The sequence below is a fragment of the Mus pahari genome, chromosome 17, assembly GCF_900095145.1.
Source record: "Mus pahari chromosome 17, PAHARI_EIJ_v1.1, whole genome shotgun sequence".
Taxonomy (NCBI): Eukaryota; Metazoa; Chordata; class Mammalia; order Rodentia; family Muridae; genus Mus; species Mus pahari.
The window spans coordinates 47,587,686-47,611,292 of NC_034606.1; the positions used below are offsets into that span (position 1 = coordinate 47,587,686).

General features: G+C 47.8%; 1 protein-coding gene across 2 annotated transcripts; it reads right to left on the reverse strand.

Moving 5' to 3' along the window:
• Window positions 1-7,263: 7,263 nt before the first annotated feature.
• LOC110334761 (cytochrome P450 2D4) lies at window positions 7,264-16,026 on the reverse strand. Of its 2 annotated transcripts, none has more exons than XM_029548118.1 (10): window positions 15,882-16,026; window positions 11,620-11,864; window positions 10,136-10,307; window positions 9,740-9,892; window positions 9,509-9,669; window positions 8,938-9,114; window positions 8,611-8,752; window positions 8,200-8,387; window positions 7,625-7,766; window positions 7,264-7,517 (listed from the first exon to the last, which is right to left on the reverse strand). In XM_029548118.1, the coding sequence occupies exons 2-10, from the start codon at window positions 11,806-11,808 to the stop codon at window positions 7,339-7,341; spliced, it is 1,503 nt and encodes a 500-aa protein (XP_029403978.1). In that variant the 5' UTR covers window positions 11,809-11,864; window positions 15,882-16,026; the 3' UTR covers window positions 7,264-7,338. The 2 variants fall into 2 exon arrangements, with proteins under 2 accessions (XP_029403978.1, XP_029403977.1); XM_029548117.1 differs by having other exon boundaries at window positions 11,620-11,868.
• Between the last annotated feature and the right edge of the window lie 7,581 nt (window positions 16,027-23,607).

The window sequence follows — 23,607 nt, forward strand, 5'->3', positions numbered from 1 at the left end:
GATTTTAGGTGGGTAATGGAACAGAGAAGGATCTAGAGTTTGAGACAATATAGTGAGTTTGGGCTAGCCTAGGCTCCTTATTGAGTCTCTCTCTCTCTCTCTCTCTCTCTCTCTCTCTCTCTCTCTCTCTGCCTGTCTCTCCTTTCCTTGTCTCTCTGTCTCTCTCTGTTTCTGTCTCTCTCTCTGAATATATATATATATATATATATATATATATATATATATATATATGTGTGTGTGTGTATGTATCAGACAGACAGACAACAAGATCATAAGATAGAGGACAGGAGGGGCCAGAATGATCTGATACAACACTCACTTTTAGGCCAATCAGGGAAGAAGAACATGAGGGGTGGGAAGAAACCCAGAAGATGAGACATCTACAGCCAGAAGAGGTGATTCAAGGAAGAGGGAGACACCAGAGTGCACAGCATGGACAAGGGAGGCCACTGGGATGGTGGCCGGAGTGTATCGGGAACGGGGCTGAGGCTGGCAACTACAGGTTTCAGTCAACTTCAAGTGCTTCATGGATTCAAAGCACACTGAAGTGGGTTGTGTACTGAGGGGAAGCGGGGAGCAGTGTAGACTTCCACTGTAGACCCCCTCCTGGAGGAGGCTGCTCTGTGGGGACCGTAAGGGCAGGAACTGGGGAGGGTCTCAGGGCCCAGAGAAGTCCGGTTTTTCATGGCAGGGATGTGTGGTGTGTTTCAGCGGTGATGGAAGTGAGCCAGAAGAGAGGGAAAAGCAGAGGAGGGATCGCCGGATGCTCAGGTGGTGAGAAGGCCAGAGAGAATGGGGGTACAGGAGCCTTGGAGAAGAGTGGGCCTGTGGGAAAGTGAAGGAAGCTTCTTCCTGATGGTGCGCCTGTTCTTGGCGACACAGAAAGCCTGGAGCAGAGTTGGGGTGGAAGGGGTGGAAGGTTTACAGAGGGAATCTGAAATCATCTCTTCAGTGTGGGCAGCTGATGAGGAAGTGGGAGGGTCTCACTATGCAGCCTTGTAGCTTTGGCTGGCCTGGAACTCTCGATGTGGACTAGGCTGGCCTTTGACTCATGAAGACATGTCTGCTTCCGAGTCCTGAGTGCTGACATTAAAGGTGTGTGCTACCATACCCCCAAATTATTTTTAAAGGGTACATAAAACTGAAAAAACCTTAAAGTCTTTGGTTGGTAGTTCTTAACCATTTTATTTCTGTTATACCCAAGGGCATTTTTTACCATATGTTAGATCGATGGTTTCTTAAAATTGTACTACTGAGGGAAAAAAAGGAAATAAACAAGGAAAAGAGATGGCTGCTTCTAGGTATGGTGGTGGAGAAGGTTTACTGTTGATATGTGGGAGAGTGTAGCCAGAGGTGGGGACAGCTGGGAGAGTCCAGAGTGGACATGACCCAGAGCTGTGGGAGGAGAGAGGGGAGGGGAGAGAGGAGAGCTAGACCAAGAGACCAGGAGGGTAAAGGGTAGACCGGGTAAGCTTCAGAGTCAGGAGCCAAGTCAGGAAGGAAGCAGACATGTGAGAGAGAGCAGCATGGAGCTGTGGGGTTGTGTCCCGCTCTGTGTGTTCCAGAACAGCAGGCTGGCGGTGAGACGCTATTTCCAGTCTTGCTTGTGTGGTCTGTGGGTCCAGGGCAAGCAGGCTTTGGAGGAGTATAGGAAGACCGAGCCGAACAACAGGAAGTGAGCAAGTATGGCTGCCCAGCCAAGGTCAGAATCTGCCCTTTGCCTCCGGATCGGATCGTGCTTGCCCCCTCAGCCTGATGGACCCAGGTAAACAAGGAAAGGAAGCGCCGCAGGAGCCCCGTGAGTGCTCCGCACCGCAAGTCTGGTAAGTTCCGAAGGACTTGGTAGAGGCGAGGCGTGGAGTCACATCTGGCATTCAGCCGGGCAGAGCGTCCGTCCGGCCTGAGCCCGGTCGCAGCTGAGATGTGTTGTTCTTCTGTGGATTTTGAATGCGTGTATCGTGGTGGAGGAAGCTTTGGGGCCTGGGAAGGGTGAGGCTAAGCAGCCACGTGAGGCCAGAGAGAGAGAGAGAGAGAGATCCCAGCCTCATTCTGTAGGGTTGCTCTTCTTGATTGCCCAAGTTTCCTGTACGCAGCACACTAGCACATGTCTTTATTCTCTCTGGTTGCTGAGCCTGGGTCATCAGTTCCTACCCACTGACCTGCAAACCCGGGTTTCTCCAGGCTTCTTCTAAGGCTGCTCTGTACTTAATTAGCAGGGGGCCTGACACCTTTCTCAAGGCCAAGGTTGTCCGTTACTGATTTCTTCCCTCTGAACTCATGTTGAAACAGAACCTATTTTTCCTCTAAAGTTCATGCTGCCCTGTAACCTTATAAACACGAAGGAAGTAAACCCCATACGACCTAATGGTGCCCTACAATCATGAGCGTTAGAGTTTTGTTTGCATTTGTTTGGAAAAGCTATGCATCTGTTCATGCATTTAATACTTGATATTTCCCCCATAAGTTTGAATGACTTTCAGGAATATTTTTGCTGAGTGTCACGGTATGCACCTGTAATCCCAATGCTCAGGAGCCCGAGGGAGAAGATTTGGTAGGATCTTGAGGCTAGTCTAACCTATGCAGTGAATTCCAGAACAGCTCAGCTTATAAAGTGGAAACCTGTTTCAAAACCCAGTAATTCCTTACACTAGAGTGGAGAGGCAGGCATGACTTCAGGGCCAATCTAGACTACATAATGAGTTCTAGGCCAGTCCAAGCTGAACAGTGAGACCCTGTAGTGGCTATTCCTGGTTATCATCGACTTGACTATATCTGGAATGAACTACAGTCCAGAATTGGAAGGCTCACCAGTGATCCTAATCTAGAGGCTGGGAGATACAAGTTTCTGACCTGGATCTTGTCGTGGAGATCTTGTGGCAGAGTGGCTATGGATCCCAGAAGATTAAGACAGGGAGATCTCTGAGTTCAAGGTCATCTGGGACAAAGCAAGTCCCAGATCCAGGCATGGTGGCACACACCTTTAATCTGGGCCACACCTTCTGCTGGAGACCTACATAAGGACACTGGAAGAAGGAAGATTCGCTCGCTCTCTTCGCTTGCTTGCCCTGTGGGACTGAGCAACTGCTAGATCCTTGGACTTCCATTCACAGCTGCTGCTGACCATTATTGGGGAGTTAGACTACAGATAGAAAGTCATCAACAAATTCCCTTACTATATAGAGACTCCCCATAAATTCTGTGACTCTAGAGAACCCTGACTAATACAGACCCCATCTCAAAAACAAAAACAAAACAAAAACACTCCCTTAAGAACTATAACAAGCCAGGCAGTGGTTGTGCATGCTCCTAACCCCAGCACTTAGGAGGCAGAGGCAGGTGGGTCTCTGTGAGTTCAGGGCCAGCCAGGGCTACACAGAAAAACTGTTTCTTCATCTTTCCCACCAGCCTGCAGGAGCAGTGTTACAATTTCAAGTCTGTGGGGAAAACAGTTCTCTATGAGACTGCAGAGGCACTATATCACAGCTCAGGTCTGGAGGCCAATGCTCTCATGTGAGCCTGGAGAAGGCTGGGTTCCTCATAGTCAGCACCTATGACATCAAGATGATGTGTAAGCAAAAGAGCTCTGGAGAAACTGGGCACAGCGATGCACATCTTTCATTCCAGCACTTGGGAGCAGAAGCAAGCTGATCTCTATATGTTTGAGACCAGCCTTGTCTGTGGAGCGGATTCCAGGCCAGGCAGGGCTATCTAAAACCCTATTACAACACAACACAACACAACACAACACAACACAACACCAACCCCAAACTACCTCTTGAGAATTTCTCGTGTCTCCTTTGGCAAAGCTCAAAGCAGAGAGCCTTATCATCCCCAGAGCCTCCCGGCCATTGGCTAACTCTCCACCTCCCTCCCAGCCATTGGCTAACTCTCCACCTCCCTCCCAGCCATTGGCTAACTCTCCATGGTAGTGGCCCAAACAACTCCTTTGTCCCAGTGCATATGTGTGGCTTTAGAATGTGGCTCAGTGTTCATAGCTCAGCAAGGTAGCTAGTGTAACAAGGACACCTGTCTGGGATTAGAGTCTCCTTGATGTCCTAGATCCAAGAACTTGGGGCAGAACATAAACTTTAATGTGGTACTTGGAAGAAACAAGCATTAGGAGTATGGGAGTCCCCAGGCCTTAGAGGGTACTTGGTGCTGAGTAAATTTTTCTTTCAGTGAATGATCACAGGGTCCGCCTGTTTGTGTTTTAGAGGCTTCTATGGTCCTGCATTTCCGGAGAAAGCTCTGGCTGGGGTAGCTTCTAGCCTCTGACTCCCACAAGGTGAGGTAGCACAAACGAGAAAGGCTCCATTAGAGCCTGTGTCTGCTGCTTCTGAAAGGGTAACCGTCTTCTTTTTCAGGGTCCCAAGGCTGCCTTGGGACATTCATGCTCTCCCACCAACTGCAGGGGCATGCTTCCTCCTCCCTAATCTTCCTGCTCTTTAATCTCGTGTGTACTCTTTAGTGATGCGAGGGGGGGCCCAGGTCAGCCCTTTGACACAGTGCTAGAGTCCAGATGTCCTGGAACACGAGCTACACACATGCTCGCACACGTACGCCCACAAGCATAGTGCCACCGCTCAGGAGATCAGTGGCAAAACTAGCTGGATACTGCTGGATTCTCTGGGGGGGGGGGGGATGTCCCAGGCTCTCTGTCAGAGTGGAGTTTTCTGTCCCAGGATGTTATTAAATGCACTAGAGTGTCAGGTGTGCCCCCCCCCCCCGTGCTTAGCTCAGCTCAGTTACCATCCCATGAAGAGATGTGACAGACAGCAGTGCCAGCTCTGGGCAGGTGCTTTAGTTACTCGGCGGGAGGGGACAAAGCACCCAGCAACTGCAGGAAGGAAGGGTTCATTTTGTCTCTCAGTCTGAGGGTGCAGTTCAGCGTGGTGGGGAAGGGGTGGCAGCAGAGGCCCGAAGTGGCTGCTCACACTCCTGTAATCAGGTAGCAGAGAGGGGTTGATTGGTGCTCTGCTCGATCTCTCCTTGTGCGTCAGTCCTGGATGCAAGGCCAAGGTGCTGTCCATCTTAATTAATTCAATCTAGGACCTCCTCAGACATGGCCAGAGATTTGTCTCTTTGGTGACTCAATATTCTGTCAAGTTCAAACTCTCCCGCATTGTGGGAACCGTAGGCCAGCCAAGGTCACAGGCCCAGGAGGCAATCTGGTGTAGCTCTCTCAGAGTAGGACAGGGAGTCAGTTGTCTACACCGCTGGCCAGAAATGTACCTGTATCCTGTGTTGCACATCCATCCATTCTTTTCTATCCCCACCCCCCAAATTTGAATTGCTTTTATTCTTCTCTCGTATATCACACCTTGACTGCAGTTTCTCCTCCCTCCCTTCCTCCTCCCCCTCTCGAAGGTTATTTTTAACCATGGCTAAATCTTTTTAATTATCTCTGATTGACTGCCATAGAAACAACTAGATTTTTTTTTTAATATTATATACAGACTTCCTTGTCTCATAAAGAGGAGGTTCAATGCACTTCATTTTGAAGAGCAACCTCAGCTAGAGAATCTAACTGGGCTTCCCGGATGGAAGCAGAATTTTTCAATGGCTCAGGTCTACGCTATTGAGCACTGAGTGTTCAAAAAGTTTTTCCCGCCCCCATAACTAAGGCTGAAGTTTCCACGGCAGCAGAGGCCATGATACTGGCTCCCACCAACAGGGGAATGGGGACAGCTTGTTGTGTATGGGGAAGCCTAGAGTCTAGATTTAGGTGGGCCCCATGGCCACCATTGCTGCCAGCATTGCCATAGCAACGGCAGCAGCCACTGTCTGTGAGTCTGAGGGAAGAAGGAATGGGAGTAATGGGGAGCAGGGTTGTTCCCTTTCCACTTTAGATGTTTCTCCAGTCAACAGAACTGACAGAAACACAAAGACACGCAGTAAAGACAACCAGAGGCGGCCACCACACACTCACACACCTGAAGAGACCAGGGGAGTCTGGTAGTGTCTCATTTGGATCCCAGACATTGGGTCAGCCATGCTCCTTTGGGTCCTAAGGTACTGTAACTTCTGGAGGTAACAGACCAGGCAAATTTCGAATATTTTTTTTTGGGGAGGCATTCAGTATTAGAGTCCTCCAAAGCTTTAGGCAGAGGTTGATCAAAGCAGGTCCTAGGCCCCTGGAAAGTCTTCAGGTTGCACATCTCCTAGAAACCCCTTAACTTCTATGCTCTTCTCTGCTCCAAGGTGAGGTCTGGTCACTGGGGAGCTTGCTGGAACCATTAGAGATGTTGTGGGGCGTTCACCGGAGAATACTACTCAGATAGGGATTTAAACCAATAGAAGGTCTTTATTAGCTGGCTGGTGACAACACTGGGTGCTCAGAATCCCAGTATAGTCCTGAGGTGTACTCAGGGCGAACTTTTACCAACAACTACATCATGTATTGACACACATCAGTTAGCAAGAACAGTTAGCTGGAGGAACTACTGGTCAAACAGTTAGCTGGAGGAACTACTGGTCAAAAAGCAAGGTTACTACTTTCAGGGACTTTCCCAGAACTATGGAATTTGATGGAATTTGATGTCTTTATTATGACAGGAACTGCTATCTACATGCTGAGTTTTATGGCCCCAGTGGAACTTCCATCATGGAATCAGTTGTGCTAAGGTCTGGGGACTTTCTAAGGTCTGGGAGCCTATTTCAACACCAAGCTTGCAGGTCCTACCAACCCTGGTGACAGAGACACTTTCTTACTGGGCATGGGCCTGGACACCAGTATCCCTGTTGGGTCATGGAATTAGCGGTGACAAAGAAGCTTAGGAGATAGCCCCTGCTTCTGGACTCCCATAAAGGCTTTTAGGGGAGCATGTGGTACCCAACAGGTAACCTTGGGCACTTAACCTGCATATCGTTTCCAGCCTCCCGGACTTCTCTACATCTCCGGGGATACCATATAAGAAGTTGTGATGATGCTGGCTGAGCGGCTAGCCTTGGTTGTGTGGTAGGTCTGAAATGGGGGGATCTAGGAGAGAGAGGTCCTGCCCTTCCCTCATCTATGTAACTTACACTGTCACATCTCAGCAGTCCCTTCCGGCCCTCCTTGCAGACGTCAGCATCTATGTATAAACATCATCAATTTGGGTGAAAAAGTAGGGGCAGGGTAAAGGCAAGAATGGTGTCATTTCTGAGGTCAACAGAGCATCCTTCCACTGGGGTCAAATAATCAAGTAAGAATAAGCAGGGAACGTGGGTGTTCATGGGAAGGCTGCTTAGGCCCCTTACAGCCAGGGGATCTCATAGGGATGATTTAGTGTAGAGTAAAATGCTCTATTGCACATTAGGACCCCAGCAAGCACAGTGAATGAGATGTCATACATTCTCTTAGCGGGGCAAAGCACAGAGCTGGTAGGGGCATGGAGTTGTCAGAGCCCCAAAGATGCCATGGTCGCTGGGCTGGGGCTGTCCATCGGGCACTGAGAAACTAAAGCGCTGCAGGAGGCAGGTGAAGAAGAGAAAGAGCTCCATGCGGGCCAGGGGCTCTCCCAGGCATGATCTGCGACCTATGGGTGGGAGAGGGCTCAGTGAGCCAGGGGCCTGGCTTCACAGTTCAAAGCATTCTGGGAAGAGGAAGGGAAACCAGGCATCCCCCCCCCCCCCCGCCAGGTACCTGCTGAGAATGGCATGAAGGCCTCATGCTTCACAAAGTGGCCCTGGGCATCCAGGAAGTGTTCAGGATAGAAGCGGAGGGGCTTCTCCCAGACAGTCTCATCCTTCAGCACGGAGGACAGATTGGTGATGAGGGACGTCCCCTGGCAGGAGGCACATGGTGTGAAGCTGGACTGGGGTGGGACTGCCTAGACCATGGTCACTGAGTTCACATGCACGGTCTCTCCCTCATAGACTGGATGGTTTCATGTAACCCCAGCCCTAGAGGCTTCCCAGCTTTCATTAATACTATGTCAGGGAGAAGTGACAAGTGACATATGTCCACACTGTCACCTGTATTTGTAGGTAGTGACTGTTATAACCACGCCTGCCATATTTTGCCTTGCTTGCCTTTCTAGCTGAAGAGTCTAGTGTACAGTTCCTGCTACTATTTCTCCTCCCACACTCACCCAGGAGAAGCTGGTTCTGTGGAGCTGAAAATTGGGTTGCCTATATTCCAGTCCCGTCTTAAGTGGACAGCTCAGGCCACTAGCTAGCTGGCAACGCTGACTAGACATTGGAAGGTCCCAGGCCTACCTTAGGGATGAGGAAGCCCAGTACTTCAATGTCACGAGAAGTCTTGTGAGGCACACCAAGAGGGAGAATGTCTGCAAAGCGCTGCACCTCATGAATGACAGCATTGGTGTAGGGCAAGCAAGCCTGGTCTGCCATCTCTGGACACCGCGCCTGCCCTATGACTTCATCGATTTCCTGCTGTACTCGGCCTGGAAGGACAGCATCCCCTCAGCTAAGGAGCCTCAGGGGGGCGGGTGCCCCCGTCCCTCTACTACCTCTATGGTAAGGGCTGGGTCCATGGGAGAACGATGGCCATCGTCCTTTCTGGAGTCTGGGTCAAACCAGTGCTGGGAGGCACACATGTCCTAAGTAAGCTTAAGGAGTGTGCCTCTACCCTCCGCCTCCTCTCGTCCCAGCCCCAGCCAGGCTCACGCTGCACATCTGGATGCAGGATCATGAGCAGCAGGGCCCAGGACAGTGTGGTTGAGGTGGTCACCATTCCTGCAGAGAACAGGTCGCCCACCACCGTGCGCAGGTTCTCATCATTGAAGCTGCTCTCAGGATCCCCCTTGGCCTAGGCCAGGCAGAAAGGATGGGCTCAGTAGGGATAGGAAGTCCCACATGGCCTCCCATTGTCCCCGGGGGACAGCCCAGGGGCTGAGTCAGTTGGTGATGCACAGAACCCTACCCATCTGGCCTCACAGCTCACAGGACCTCAGCCCATAACCCCTGGCTACATCTCTTGGAGCTGCCAATCACCTTCTCCACCTCAGCCAGGAAGGCGTCAGTCAGGTCTCGGGGTGGCTGGGCAGGGTCCCAGGTCGTCTTGTGCTCAGTCAGCAGCTCATCCAACATGGTAACAAAGGCCCTTTTCCCAGGGAAGACCTTGCCAACCAGCCCTGGGATGCGCAGGAGCATCGGGAACACATTCAGGAGCTGTGTGAGCAGCAGAGAGGGACCAATAGAGGCCTGGCTGCCTCCTGGCTGTGCTCACCTGGAACAGCCCCGGGTCCCAGCTTCCTCCAGGGTAGATTAGTGACACAGTCCCTTCCTGCCAGCCTCTAGCCTTCCCACTTGCCCTGAGCTTCCAGAAGGGCTGTCATGTTGTGGAAACGTCACAGGCACATGTGGCTGCCACGCGGATGGGGAACACAGGCATTCACCATTTTCCAGCACTTGACCCCAGCCTACCCGCTCCCCTCTCACCAATGTTTGTCCATCTCCTCCCAGAATGCCCTCCTCCTGTCACTCTTGCATGTCAATCATCCCACCCCCCCAGAGTCTCCACTGTGTGACGTTATCTCAGTACAGACACCCCCAAGCCCCGCACCATGGGTAGGAATCCAGCTTCCTCCTTAAGAGTTTCCTTCAAAAAGCCCAGTAGCCTGATGAAGCGTGGGTCGTCGTACTCAAAGCGGCAGGCGTAGAGGAGGGACGCGATCACGTTACACACTGCTTTGTCCAATAGGGTGTTAGGGTTGAAAGGGCATCCTGGGAATAGAGATGTCAGTCAGGGTGTTGGCTGTCTATCCCCACCTACCCCCACCAATCCACCACCTACCGGTCTGGTCAGCGAAGGCAGCACAGAGGCATCTGGCCTCCTCAGTCACCCACTGCTCCAGTGACTTCTTGCCCAGGCCGAAGTGACGCATGGTGGACACAGAGAAGCGCCGCTGCTGACGCCAGGCAGGCCCATACCGTGCTAGGACCACACCTGGAGGGCCACACTTCAGCCTGAGACCTCGCCTTCTTTTCTGCTCCTGTGCTACTCTACCACGACTACAGCCCATCGCTACTGTAAGATCCTCTGTCCACCCTTTAGCCATCTGCCTTTGCTGTCTTTTCTCTGTTCCTTTCCCTCCCCCACCCCGCCTCAATTAGGACCCAAAGTGCCTCCAATCCCCGAACCCTCTCTAGTGCCCATTTGCCCACCACTTCCACCACTGTCTGCATTTGCCTTGAGAGCGTGGTCCGAAGCCCAGCTGATCATTGAAATGCAGTGGTGGCCGGTCAGCGGTGTCCTCGCTGTGTTTCACCAGTGCCTCTCGCAGGGCCGTCAGCCCATTTAGTACAACCACTGACTCAGAGGCCAGCTGTAGGCTGAATAGGTCCCCAAAGCGACCTCGAAGCTGTAGGCAAGGAGAATGCATTACAGGATTCCTGAGCTTAGCTGTACTGGATAGGACTTGGCAGGGGAAACACAGGGTGAGCCTCACAGAAGGATGACATCTGTTATGATTTGTCTGGGGAATCACCTTGGACTCTGTCAATCACCTTGCTAGTGTCTGTCACACATTTGCCAGCTGGTCCCACTAGCATCTCCATGTCTAGATGAAGAAACTAAGGCTCACAGATGTAAGGGAGTCTGAGAATCTGAAACAGCAAAAGGATGGAGGCCAGCATTTCCCATCTCTCAACTTTGATTTCCTGACAGAAACACTTGTTTAGAACCATGGTCTCTCTACTCCCCCCCTTTAAAAAAAGACTTTATGTATATGAATACAATGGTGCTATTTCCAGACACATCAGAAGAGGGAATTAAATTCCATTACAGATGGTTATGAGTCACCATGTGATGGCTGGGAATTGAACTCAGGACCTCTGGAAGTGCTCTTAACCTCTGGGCCATCTTTCCAGTGCCCCCTTCCACATTCTTAAAACATTTCCTTCTGGTGGAATGAAAAGGAACGTGAAGCCTATATGACTTGATTTCCCTTTGTGTATGTGTGTGTGTGTGTGTGTGTGTGTGTGTGTAATTTTTGTCTTAGCATGTAGCCAGGGCTGGCTTGAAACTTTCTACGTAGACCAAGCTGGTGCTGAATCACAGAGATCTGCTGGCTTTTGCCTCCTCTGAATGCTGGGATTAAAGGTCTCCACTATGGCATTGGGCTTTTTCCTTTTAAAATGTTAAGATTTCATTTAAAAAAATTTTTTTTTTTTATTTTTTGAAACAGTTTCACTGTGTAGCATGGGCTGTCCTGGAACTCAGTATGTTAGATCAGACTGGCCTAGGACTCAAAGAAATCTGCCTGCCTCTGCCTCTTAAGTGCTGGGATTAGAGGCACGCACCTCCACAGCTGGTCCTTAAGTCATTGGTTTAGAGATAGTTTTGCTGTGCAGTTGAAGATGGAGTTTATAACCCAGCTGCTTTAGCTTTGCAATTACAGGCGCGCTGGAATCGAGAGCAACCCCAGTACTACTGCCACCATCCTGTTAACTGCATCTCAAAGTGGCTGCTAGGACCCATCCCACCTCCTAGCTGTTGCCTTTGGAAAACCCAGTGTGACTTCGGGTCCTACACCACTCTCCTCACGGGGAGCCTCTTAACCTGCTCTCTCCTGGGGGCCAGCTTCCTGTCCAGCATGCAGTTTCACCACCACCCACTTTTCTGAATAGGGGTCACCATGGCTTCTCCTGCCTGCCAACAATTAATTCCCTTACCTTTTGGAAGCCCGCTGGCATATTCTGGAAGTCCATCTGCAGCAGGTTCCCAAGCACAGGCCACGGCATAGGGCCTGGAGGGTAGCGGGCAGTCCAGCGCTGGCGCCGGTGCATCAGGTCCACCAGAAGCAGGAAGATGACCATGAATATGGCTATGGGCCACAGTTCAGCCCCCGTCAGCAGTCTCATGGCTGCTCGGCTCTTCTTTGGGTTTCTTTGGAAACACTTGTCAATCCTAACTCCAGCTACCTAGGACAAAGGACAATAGTATTATCAGACCCTGGGAACTCACCTGGCCTGGGCTGGATTCTTGTAAAAGAGCCGATGCTGCCCTTTATCCTCTGCCTTAAGCCAAGCTGCTGCATTGGCCATGCAGAGGGCAAGGAAGGGTCAAGGCAGGCCAGGGACAATGGCCTTAGAAGTCCCTCCCTCTAAGTCGTGTGTGTGTGTGTGTGTGTGTGTGTGTGTGTGTGTGTTTTGCATCTCCCCAGGAGGAACATCTCTTCAGGAGGAATGATAGAAAATTGTAGGCCTAGGGCAATAACTACTGATCATGTAGGGAATTAGAAAGTCATGATTAACGGCTTGCCTCCCAGCAGGAGATTCAGTACTTGGATGTCTGTGACCTTATCTAGAGCCAGGTTCTCCACAGAATCAAGGAACACAGGTAACACGAACGGAAACATCAGATAAGCAGCATAGCTTGGCTGGCCTCCCATGTGGTGGCTCCCACGCCCACAGGCCCGATTTCGCTTTGCCACACGCGTCTCGTCAAAGGGGATGGCCAGGAGCCAGATCAGAGGTGTCTCAAACCCTTAAACTGCGGGCGGCTGGCAAATGCTAGCAATTGCATGCTGTCGCAGAAGGCTCTCAGGTCCTCTAGCTCATTTAATCATCAAAATTTAAAGGGAAGACTCTAGGATTTTCCCAGTGACCCAGACCGATCACTGTCCACTCCAGACCCACAAGAATGCAGACCCTAGCTCTCCAAACCATCTACACAAGCCTGTGAGTCAGCGAGTTTAACAGGAGCTTCTTATACTACTCTAACCTAAAAACTTCCCAGCCTCTGAGCTAGACTATGGCTGTCTGCAGCCCAGAAGCATTCCATTGGCGTGTTATGAAAACACCTTTGTTTGTGGGCAAAGACCCAGACAGGAAAAAAAGCATCCTTTGTTGAGTTATAATCAACATCGCTGAGTGGCAATCTCCCTCCTCATCCTGTCCCCACCCCTTCTCGCTTGTTTTCCAGACAGCTGCAATATTTGGCAACTTTGAAGAAGTTGGCTACTTTCTTAGCTGGGAGAACCGCGTCTGTGTGGCCTTCTCTGTGGATGATAAGTAGGTACAGAGCACATATACACTGCACACAAATCTCATTCTCTACACCTCCAAATGGTGAAGCTGTCTTAATTCACTTCCTGCCCCCCCCAAATAATAACAGATCAGAATTCTTCTGAAATTCAAATCAAGGTGACCCCTGTACTCTAGACTACGGATGTCACCTGTCTAGGCCTCTTTCTCTTTGAAGGGACCATTCAAACACAGGAAGTAGATCTGGCCTCAAGGGGATTAATGAATATATTACACACACACACACATACACACACACACACACACACACACACACACGCACACACACACAGAGTTTTGACCAAGCACTCACACTCATGAAGCCTCCTTGCTGTTGCAATGCCTGCTGCTATACCACCCAACAGACAGACAGACAGACAGACAGACAGGGGGCTCATAGTGCTCATAAGTCTGAAACTCTAAGAAGGTGACAAGAAATGTGTTTGGGAAAACGATCCGATATTGCCAAAAGACTTTCACGAGAAAGGTAGGAATGTCGTCGTTGGCCCTCTGAATGCGTTGATGGCCTCCCATTGCTGTCGCTATGTCTAAAGGCAGAGACACGAGTGCAGTGCCCACAGCAAGCACGGCGCTTCCCCCCTGGCCTGACTGTTCCTCTTCCTTCACTTTCCCAGAGTGGGAAGGTGCCTGCCTTGTCAGCGAGCTGCAGAGTGACAGTGGGGCTGCTTATAGGATCTGTCCACCCTAAATCTCGGTGGCATGGTCCCCAATCCTACTTTTTGACACTAGAGTGTTGCCTGCTGAGTAATAGGACAGGCGGTGAAGAGACCTGGCAGGGTCACAGGCTCAGTGAGAACTACGTGAGTGGCTTCCTGGAGTACACAACCCTGCAGGAGTAAAGGGGAGCCAGGGGCTCCTTCTATTGGGCCGCACTATATTCCAATGCTCCCCGCCCCCTCCCTACAAAAATAGACTACATCTAGGAGAACTCTGATGGGGCAGTGAAGGGGCAGAAGCCTGTGCCATCGGGGTCTTAGAAATAGGAACACTTCCTTTTTGACAATCTATTTCCAAGCCAAGTACCCCTGTGAGAGCGTAAAAAACTTCCCAGCACAACCACTAAACAGGCCCTCTTCTGCCCACTTAGTAGGACCACAGTCTTCCCTTGAGTGCCTCCCCACCCCCTGCCTGTGTCTTCTCACAGCCTGTCAGGACACAGGCAGCAGCACAAACTGCTCAAGAGGCTAACTGCCACATTCCCTCCCCCCCCCCCCCACCAGTGTCTTCTGTGAATAAAAAGACGTCCCTGCCCTTTGAACAACATTTTTGACAGTGGAGACAAATCTCTTAGGGCATGCCTCTTTTCCTCCTAACCCCAGACAGCTGGATAGGATGAGGGGTCGGTGGTTTGTAACTGTCTCAAAGTCATAACCTCTGATTCATCACCAGCATGAACTTGCCAACTGTGCCCTAGAGCTTAGAAATCACACACGGAACTGGCAGTCTCAAACCGGGCAAGCTAGCAGTATAAAAAAGCCTAACACAGAGCACAGAAGCTGGTGACCCACTTTAGTCACTGTCAACACTTGGAAAACATTCCATTCACTTTCTCTTGAAACATTGTGTCCCATTAAGAATTGCTCCAAAACTTTTTTTTTTTTTTGTTCAGCTGCTTTGCTGTCCTTGGGAGCCCCAGGGCAACTCTTTCTAACTCCTTCAGATACTCCCTGCAGGAAAAACCTCCAACCCTTCACACCCTCAGAGCTGGGGGGCGGGGGTGGGGGGGCAGTAACACTTTAAAAACTTTAGGGCTAGATACACATGGTAGCTTACTTGTAAACAGCAGGATTGCATCAAGTTCAAGGCCAGCCTGGGCTACGGTATGAAATCTGGCCCAAACCCACAAAACCAATAGCTGGGAAGGAAAGCAAATCTCTAGAACAGTCTGTTAGTTAACATAGGCAAGAACTGTAGGTGCGAGGAATGCTTGACTGTTTACAGAGAGAAGTCGCCACTGTCTGCTGCTGCCCTGACACCCACAAGAACCGGGTGGGCTGCTGGGTAGGGACAGCCATGATAGAGTACAAGCTATTAACTGTACATTCTAGTTGGTGGTTGTGGGCGTTTACTGTGAAATTCCTTGTATGTTCAGTGTAGAAATTCCCTTTTTTTCTATCGTTCGTCGTTCCTTCCTTCCTTTCTGTTTTGAGACAGTCTCACTATGTAGCTCTGGCTGTTTTGGAACTCACTATGTAGACATGTAGACCAGGCTGTCCTAGAAATTCACAGAGATCCTCCTGCTCCTGCCTCCCATGTGCTGGGATTTTGTGCCCAGCTCAGTGTAGATTTTTTTTTTTCCTAATTAAATGGGGGTGGATCCTCTAAACCAATCACTGACAACAACATCCCAGTTCCAGGGGGTGTAAGCAGGGTTAGTGAAGTCCAGGGTCCACTCACCGTCCCCACCCTCTTTTCCCCACCTTCGTTGAGCCCCAAAGGGCAAGAAGAGAGATCTTCGGAGAGAGGTCTGGTTTGCTTAGGCACCGCCTGTCCCCGATAAGGCTAGAATACACTCCAAAGGGCACGTTATGCTAAGGTCCAGGATCGGGCTCCACTCTGCTCACTATAGGACAGCGATCCTCAGCCCTGAGGCCTGGCTACAGGCGGGTTCCCGGACTCTGTGACTTCTGGGACGAGCCCTCCAAAACCTGCCCTCTATCAAGCTATAGGTGGTTTTAACATCTTAGCTTCAGCTTGGGACAGTCGAAAACAGTTTACTCCGAGGCCATGGAGGTTCCCCTCTGCCCACTCCAGCCCCGCCCAGAGGGGAGGGACTGCTACGCTCCAGTGCCAAGGTAGCCCCAGCTCAGGGGTTGTGGTGGGGGCCCGCCTCGCACCCCTTGTGCAGCGAATGGGCAGACCCGCAACCCTGCAACCCTCGCCTTTACCGGTGCGTTCTGAAACTCAGCCGAGGAGAGGCAAGAGGTGTCTGGAGCCTCGCAGGAACAGGAGGAATAGGAGCTCGGAGGAAGAAGGGCAACTCAGAGGAGGATTCACTCTGAGGTGGAGGGGGTGTTGTGAGGAGCAGCAACTCTGAAGAGGAGGGCACATTCTGAGGGGGAGGAGGAAGAGGAGGAGGCAGAGGAGGCGGGGGNGGGGGAGGAGGGGAGGAGGAGGGGAAGGAGGCGGAGCAACTCAGAAGAGGAAGATCCACTCTGGGTAGGAGGCTTCCACTCTGAGCAGGAGGGGGGACATTGAGTAGGCAGATCCACTATCTCCCCCAGCACCCAGAGAGCCAGCTGTGACTTAGCTTGTGCTCCCAGAGGGATTAGGGACCACAGTGAGCCACAGATGGTTCTTGGGGACACTGAAGACAGGGGGAACTGCAGTGAGAATTTAAAAAGCAGTGTAGAGCATTCATTCACCCTTTACACACAAGGGGACCATGCTGAGATTAAGAGTTCATTTCCCATCAGTGACGATAGAGACCGGAAGACAACAGGATAGCACACGCAAATCCTGAAGGACATCATCCACATTTTCTTTGTTAAGAATAGAAAATATCCTTTGGGAATTAAGTAGTGAGCAGGTCATTTCCAGATAAATGTAGAAGCTCATCATTGTCAGTGGACTTAGCATACACCGCAGTAGAGGGAGTTCTCCATGCTGAAATGAAGTGATGCGAGCCAGTTAACTCACAACCATAGAAGAAATGAGCACAGGGCACAGTAACAACACAGTAAAAGTGCTATGCACAGAACACCAGTTACAAGTCTGTCTTCACGAGTATAAAACATATAAACGTGCTATCTGTAGCAAAGATAGTATAGCGGGGAAGGGAGAGAGATGAGACGAGATGTCCTGTGTCTGTATACTACAGAAGGTAACTTGTTATTCAAATAAGTTTTTTTTTTTTTTTTGACAAGGTTTCTCTGTGTAGTCCTAACTGTCCTGAAACTCACTTTGTAGACCAGGCTGGCCTCGAACTCAGAAATCTGCCTGCCTCTGCCTCCTGAGTGCTGGGATTAAAGGCATGCACCACCACCGCCTGGCTTGGTTTTTGTAAGTTTCAGGTGTTGGTTTATGTCTGGAAGCTCACTGGTCAGCTGTCCTGGAATATGTAGTACGGCAGAAACAGCAAGGGAGAGCCTGCCTTAGCAAGGAGGGAGATGAGAACTGAATCCCAGATGCTGTCCTTTGACCTCTCTAGATGTGCTCTGTGACATCTCCCCCCAACTCCATGTACACACCCTAACAATGAGTTTTAAAAGATGTTGATTTAATCCCCAAAGTAAATAATGGGAATCAAATAAAATGTTCAGAGATGAGAGGGTCAAAGAGGAACACTAAGATACCACTTACATGAGAAGGGCAAGGGTGGGGGAGGGGAAGAGGAAAGGGACGCAGAAATAAAAAAGAAACAGAAGAGGTGATGTATCGCTGACATGAACACTTGGATCAACAGTGACTGGGGGGGAGGGAAGGGTTGGTTTGAGCTTAGACTTCTAAGTCGGTCCATCACAGGACAGTCATGGCAGAAGCTGAAGCAGACACCACAGGGGACTGCAGCGTCGATTTGTAAATGTTGCTTTTTGCTTCCTATTTTTTCCCTTTATATTCTTATCAATACTTTGTGAGTTCTTTTATCTGTCTCCTCACAATATGTTCTCTGGCTCAGCCCAGCTTCTCCTGGCTCAACTGTCACCAACTGTCTTCTCAGTCTGCCAGCCCAATTCCCTTTCAACTGTCTCCTGTTTTCTTCAAAAATCTCTTCTCCTCTCTAGTCCTGCTCAGTCTTCTTCCTTCCTGCATCAGCTGTCTTCTCTGACTCTACTCTTCTGCTTCCTGGACCTCACTTCTTCCTACACCCCAATCCTAATACTCTTTCTCCCTCCTACAACTCTCTCTAGCTCCTTTCTCTCTGCTCTATTGTACTTGAAATCAAGTCTCCCATTCTGCCTAGCTACAGTGGTGGCCACATGTCTTCCATTGTTTCTTTTTCCTTCAAACAGTCTGCCACATTAGGTGCCAAATGTAGCTTTTTGTAAATGCTTCTTTTTGTTCTTTAATTCTTTTTCTTTTATTTTTAACAGCTACTTTGTATGCTAGAAGATCCATTCTTCTAAAATACCATCTTCCCTTTGCATAATGAGCCCACTAGGAGAATGAGTAGAAGCCAAATAACTAAAATATAGTCCAGTTTGGGATCTATGCAATCCAAATATGCATATTGGAGTCTCTTTTCTATTAAAGGTAACCCTTTCTCTTCTTCCTTTGTTAACGTTCATCGACTGTCTAAATCCGAATCTCCTTGTAATGTTTGAAACAAATGACTTATGATTAGTTAATCCAATGGTGGACTGTATCCAATTAACATCTCCCATCGATTTTTGAAAATCATTGAGTTTGCAGCTGATCTCTTCTGATCTGTACTTTTTGCGGCTGACTTTTTGTTGATTTATTTCATAACCTAGATAATGGATAGAATCTCCTCTCTGTATTTTTACAGAAGCAATCTGCAAATTCCAACAAGATAAAATTCTTTTTGTTTCACCAAACATTTCCTCTAAGGTATCTGAGGCCAAGTCAGCCAATAAAACATCATCCATGTAGTGGTAAATAACAGATTGAGGAAATTGACTATGAATTATTTCTAGCTGTTGTTGCACAAAATATTGACATAAAGTTGGACTATTAGTCCTTGAGGAAGAACTTTCCACTGATATCTTTTTATAGGTTGTGCAGGTAGGCACTGTGAAGAAAAAATTTTCGTTATCCTGCTCTTGCAAGGAGATAGTAAAAAAGCAGTCTTAAACCAATTATTATCATAGGACATGCCTTAGGTGGTAAAGAAGGTAAAGGAATACCAGGCTGTAATGGACCCATTGGTTGGATTACTATATTCACCACTTTCAAATCTGTTAATACCCTCCATTTCCCTGATTACTTTTTTTTTTTTAAATAACAAATATGGGGGAAGTCCCATGGGCTGGTAGACTCTTCTATGCGTTGAGCCTCCAGCTGTTCTTGTACCAACTGCTCAAGTACCTCTAATTTTTTTCTTTAGTTAAGGGACACTGTTCTACACACACAAGCTTGTCAGTCAACCATTTTACAGGTAGGCTGTTGGTATAATTTGAGCTGTCCCCCTTACCCCCTATAAATATGGAAACTCAATCCCTGTTGCATCCAGATTTTGGACAAGTGGCGGCACAGTCTGGGATTGTTCTGGATCACATTTTTAAATACCTTCCACTGAAGCATCTTTCATCTCATCCCTTATTTTAGGGATTGTCTCTGGTATTGAGGGCATATTATTCTCAGTTTCCCACTGCTGAAATAGATCTTGTCCTCATAATTTATGGGCATGTCAGCCACTTAAGGCCTTAACTTTCTTATTGGCCTTCTAGTTCCACACATTTTAAAAATGGTTTTAGAGCTTTATTGTAGAAAGGCAAGGATAAAGGAGAGAAGGTAGAAAGAGAGAGGCCGGCCATGGCCACATGGAGAGTCGGGGGAAGGGAGAGAGAGAGAGAAGGAGGGCTAGAGAGTAAGAAAGGTGAGGGCTTAAAGAGCTAGTTCCACACATTGAAGACATTGCATACTTTGTTTTATCTGAGATAACTTTCTGGTTCCTAGAAACTGGGTGTAAATCTTTTGAAGTATCCATTCTGAATTCTAAGGGTTTTTTTCTTAAAATGATAGTTACATTAGCTCCTGTATCCACCAAACCTTCTATGTCAGTGTCATTGTATTATTTACTTGTAACTTTAATTTTGGCCTCTGATCATTAAGAATTGTTTTCCAGAACATATGCTTTCCAGTGTTTACTGGTCTTTCTACTAGAGCAGCTATGCCTTTGTTATAAGGAAACAGTAAACAGTAACAGCTGAGCAATTCTAACACTTGTGTTAAATTACATCTCTCTCTCTCTCTCTCAACATAAGCAAGTATTTTAATTTATCTTTTGAAATCTTCATATATAATTCCTGGATGTGCAATAAATCCTTGGGAAGTCAAACTGCTCTTTCCCAAGACCATTGCTACTATCCCTGAGGGGAAAGGACCATAAACTCCAGTAGACATTTTATAACATATAACTTTTGGGGATAGTATAAGATGTTAAACTATAGCCAAGCCTAGAGCAGCATTGCCTTTAGACATGGACACATGGGTTCATGAAGACATTGAATGTACATGCATTCGTCTGCACACTCCTAGAAGCCCAGACCTTCTTTCTGATTTATATTTTGAAATACCATTGCCCTTAGAGATGCCTTGTTCACAATTTTGTTTCAAATTTCCCACAATTAAAGCACTAGGCCTTTTGATGTCAAAGACTTCTAGCCATAACTTGACCTATATTAGCATGTTATACGTTAGAACCAATATCATTCATATTCTTTATCCATTGATCTATGGGCAGTGCCCATGCCTTCAGTGGTCTTATGACTTTTTTACATTCTGCATTTGCATTTTCAAGTGCTAGGGTCACTATCAACACCTATCTTGCATTAGGGTCTAATATGGTCTTATTTACTGCTGAGATAAATCTTTGTAAAAAATCAGTGAAGGCTTCTCCAAAGCCTTGTATAATTTTTGTAAATGATGTGGATTTCTTTCCTGGCTCCTCAACTTTGTACCAAGCTCTTAAAGCTGATAAATGATATTGTTCTATGATTGCATCTTCAAATTGGACCTGTTCTTGTATATCAGCATAATAACCTTCACCTATCAACTGGTCCATCACTACATAAATTCCCCTTGCTCTATCGTGCTATTCCAAACTCCTGGCTTGTTCTCTTTACCATGACAACCACTGCAATTCAAAGCCGGCTTCTAATAAAGCTGTTACCAATCCCCTCCAGTCTTGGGGAATAATTCTATTTTGAGTAGCCCAATTATTTAGAGTGTTTCACATAGGGTGAGTGCATCCTGTAAGACATCATTGCCTCTTTAACTGCTTTAGGTCCTTCATTTCTATAGGACACCATCCTCCTTCATCATAACCATGTGTATTATCCTCACTAGCAAGCATATGCTGGATAAGTACTGGGAATGCTGTTGGTGATTTTTCTGACCAAGGACTGCCTGTTCTCCAAAGGTGCTGTAGGTTTAACCCTGTTTCCTTAAAAAAGCTGTCTCATCTGACTATCCTTCTGCTTTTTCATTTCTTGGTTGCCCTTTGACACAGTTCCTTCCCCTCTTTCTACCTGGTGAAAACTCTCTCTTTCAGACTCACATTGGGGATGAACCTATTTGCTCTCCCTTTTCTTGATATTCTTCCTTTCTTTGCCCTAGCTTCTCTATTTTACTCAGTCTTTTCTCTAATTCTGCCTGCATATTCCAATTGCTTAGACAGTGTTTATAAACAGAATAGCCAAAAACAAAAAAAATGAGGAGAGAGAGAGAGAGAGAGAGAGAGAGAGAGAGAGAGAGAGAGAAGAAAAAAATCCTGCTGCTAAAAACCATGTAGGTAACATCAGCTTCAACAAAACTCTCTGTCAGCTTTTCGAAACAAAGTATCGATCCCTTCTTTTCCTGTTGTTTGATCTACCCACACAGGCTTGTTAGTCAACCATTTGAAGGGCGGGGTGAGGAGAATAAAAACAAGACAACATGCAAAACCAAATACACCCTTACCGGAAAGAGCCACACACTAAAGGCTAGGGATGTGGCTCAGATGTAGAGAACCTCCCTAGGATGCAACTGACTTCAATCCAAACATTATCACAGCAAAAATTAAAATTAGGGAAAAACTAGATGTAGACCAGTGAGGGAGGGAGGGAGCTTTTTGGCTAACACCTGTACCAATGTAGGGTGTCTAATGCCAAGCCTACATGGAGTTCACAGGAAAGCACTTGTTTAGTGTGCTTGAGCCAGGTTCAAAGATGTTACTTTTATTTATTAGGATTTTTGTTTCAATTGGCTAAGAGCATACCTTCACTAGTCACTCAGGGCTGTGGGTCTTTGACCACTTGATGGTCAGAGGTGCCAGGTTGAACCTATATGGTATGTCCACACAGGAACACAGGTAAGATAGAGGAAGACACCTGACATGGACTTCTGGTCCCTATGAGCAAATATATACGTGAACTTCCACAAATAAACATCTACAGACATGGATACACCAAACACATATGTGTGCATGTGCACACACACACACACACACACACACACACACAGAGGCATACACATGCACACACAGGAGTTTAAGGATGCCCAAAGAGGTAATTATAAACCCATGATCACACCAGCATTGTTCATACTGAAGGAGGAGGAAACTCAAGAATCCAATGACAGATGAGTCGATAGAAGAAGAAGAAGAAGAAGAAGAAGAAGAAGAAGAAGAAGAAGAAGAAGAAGAAGAAGAAGAAAAAAAAGAACACAAAATATGACCTTCATTTTGCGACCCCCAGGGGATGCTTAAAATAACCCGAGAAACAAATCATAAAAATAAAGATTGATTTTTTAAAAAAAGATTTACTAAGTTTAATTTATGTGTGCATGTGCAAGTGTGTATATGTGACATTTGTATGGGTGCCTAGTACCCTGTGAGGCCAGAGGATTTTGGACTCCCCTGGAGCTACATTTGCCTTTGTGTCTCCAGTGTATGTATAAGATGTAACTTGGGGCTTCTGGAAGAACAGTAAGAATGCTTAACTTCTGAACAATCTCCCCGGCCTCTATAAGCTTTAAAAAATTATATACACACTATGATGTTTATTTTATAAATCAGGGGCATCAAGAGATTAATAGCAACAACAAATGAGAGTTGTAAGAAACAGGATACGGGGCTCAGTGGTTAAGAGCACTGACTGCTCTTCCAAAGGTCCTGAGTTCAAATCCCAGCAACCACATGGTGGCTCACAACCACCCGTAATGAGATCTGACGCCCTCTTCTGGCACCTCTGAAGACAGCTACAGTGTACTTATATATAATAAATAAAATTTGAAAAAAAAAAAAAAAGAAACAAGATACTTCCATGAAAGTTCTTCGAATGGGGACCCCTTTTCTCAGATATTTCATGATTATCTACTGTAATTGAAAGAGAAAGACCAGTGTGTTCTGGGTGAGCAGCATTCATTCCTACAGTTCGACTATAAAGTGATAGCCGGGCAGTGGTGGCGCATGCCTTTAATCCCAGCACTTGGGAGGCAGAGGCAGGCAGATTTATGAGTTCGAGGCCAGCCTGGTCTACAGAGTGAGTTTCAGGACAGCTAGGGCTACACAGAGAAACCCTGTCTCAAAAAAAAAAAAATCAAAACAAAACAAAAAGTTAGTGTGATAGTGTGACGTCAGCTGAACATGAAGGAGCCTTGAAGGCTTAAGTCAGTCACAGAAAGATAGTGCATGATTGCCCTCTATCTAGTCACAGAAACAGAAGGCAGAATGTCTGCTGGAGTAGTGAAGAGTAGAGAAAGGGGAGCTACTGTCCTGGGGTGCAGAGCACCATTTACCAGATGAACTGATCGGAGGAGCAGTTGTTGTAGTGGCTGCATACTTGGAATGACTTGCAGCACTGAGCTGTAAAAGAAGATGATCTGGGAGTGGCTCACTGGAGCTCGATGCCTGAGCAGAAGGCCTTGGGATCAGTCCCCAATGCCAAGAGAAATAAGATGGTAATGCTGGTGAATATTAGTGATGCCAGACCAAAATAAAACAAAAAAGAT

What these genes read in the sequence shown, in the direction of transcription:
- LOC110334761 (XM_029548118.1), bottom strand. Translation starts at nt 11,808, where the DNA reads ATGAGACTGCTGACGGGGGCTGAACTGTGGCCCATAGCCATATTCATG. An exon ending in TGCCTTCGCTGACCAGACCG is followed by an intron (nt 9,670 to 9,739) that starts GTAGGTGGTGGA and finishes CTCTATTCCCAG; the next exon opens with GATGCCCTTTCAACCCTAAC. An exon ending in AAGCTGGATTCCTACCCATG is followed by an intron (nt 9,115 to 9,508) that starts GTGCGGGGCTTG and finishes CTGCTCACACAG; the next exon opens with CTCCTGAATGTGTTCCCGAT.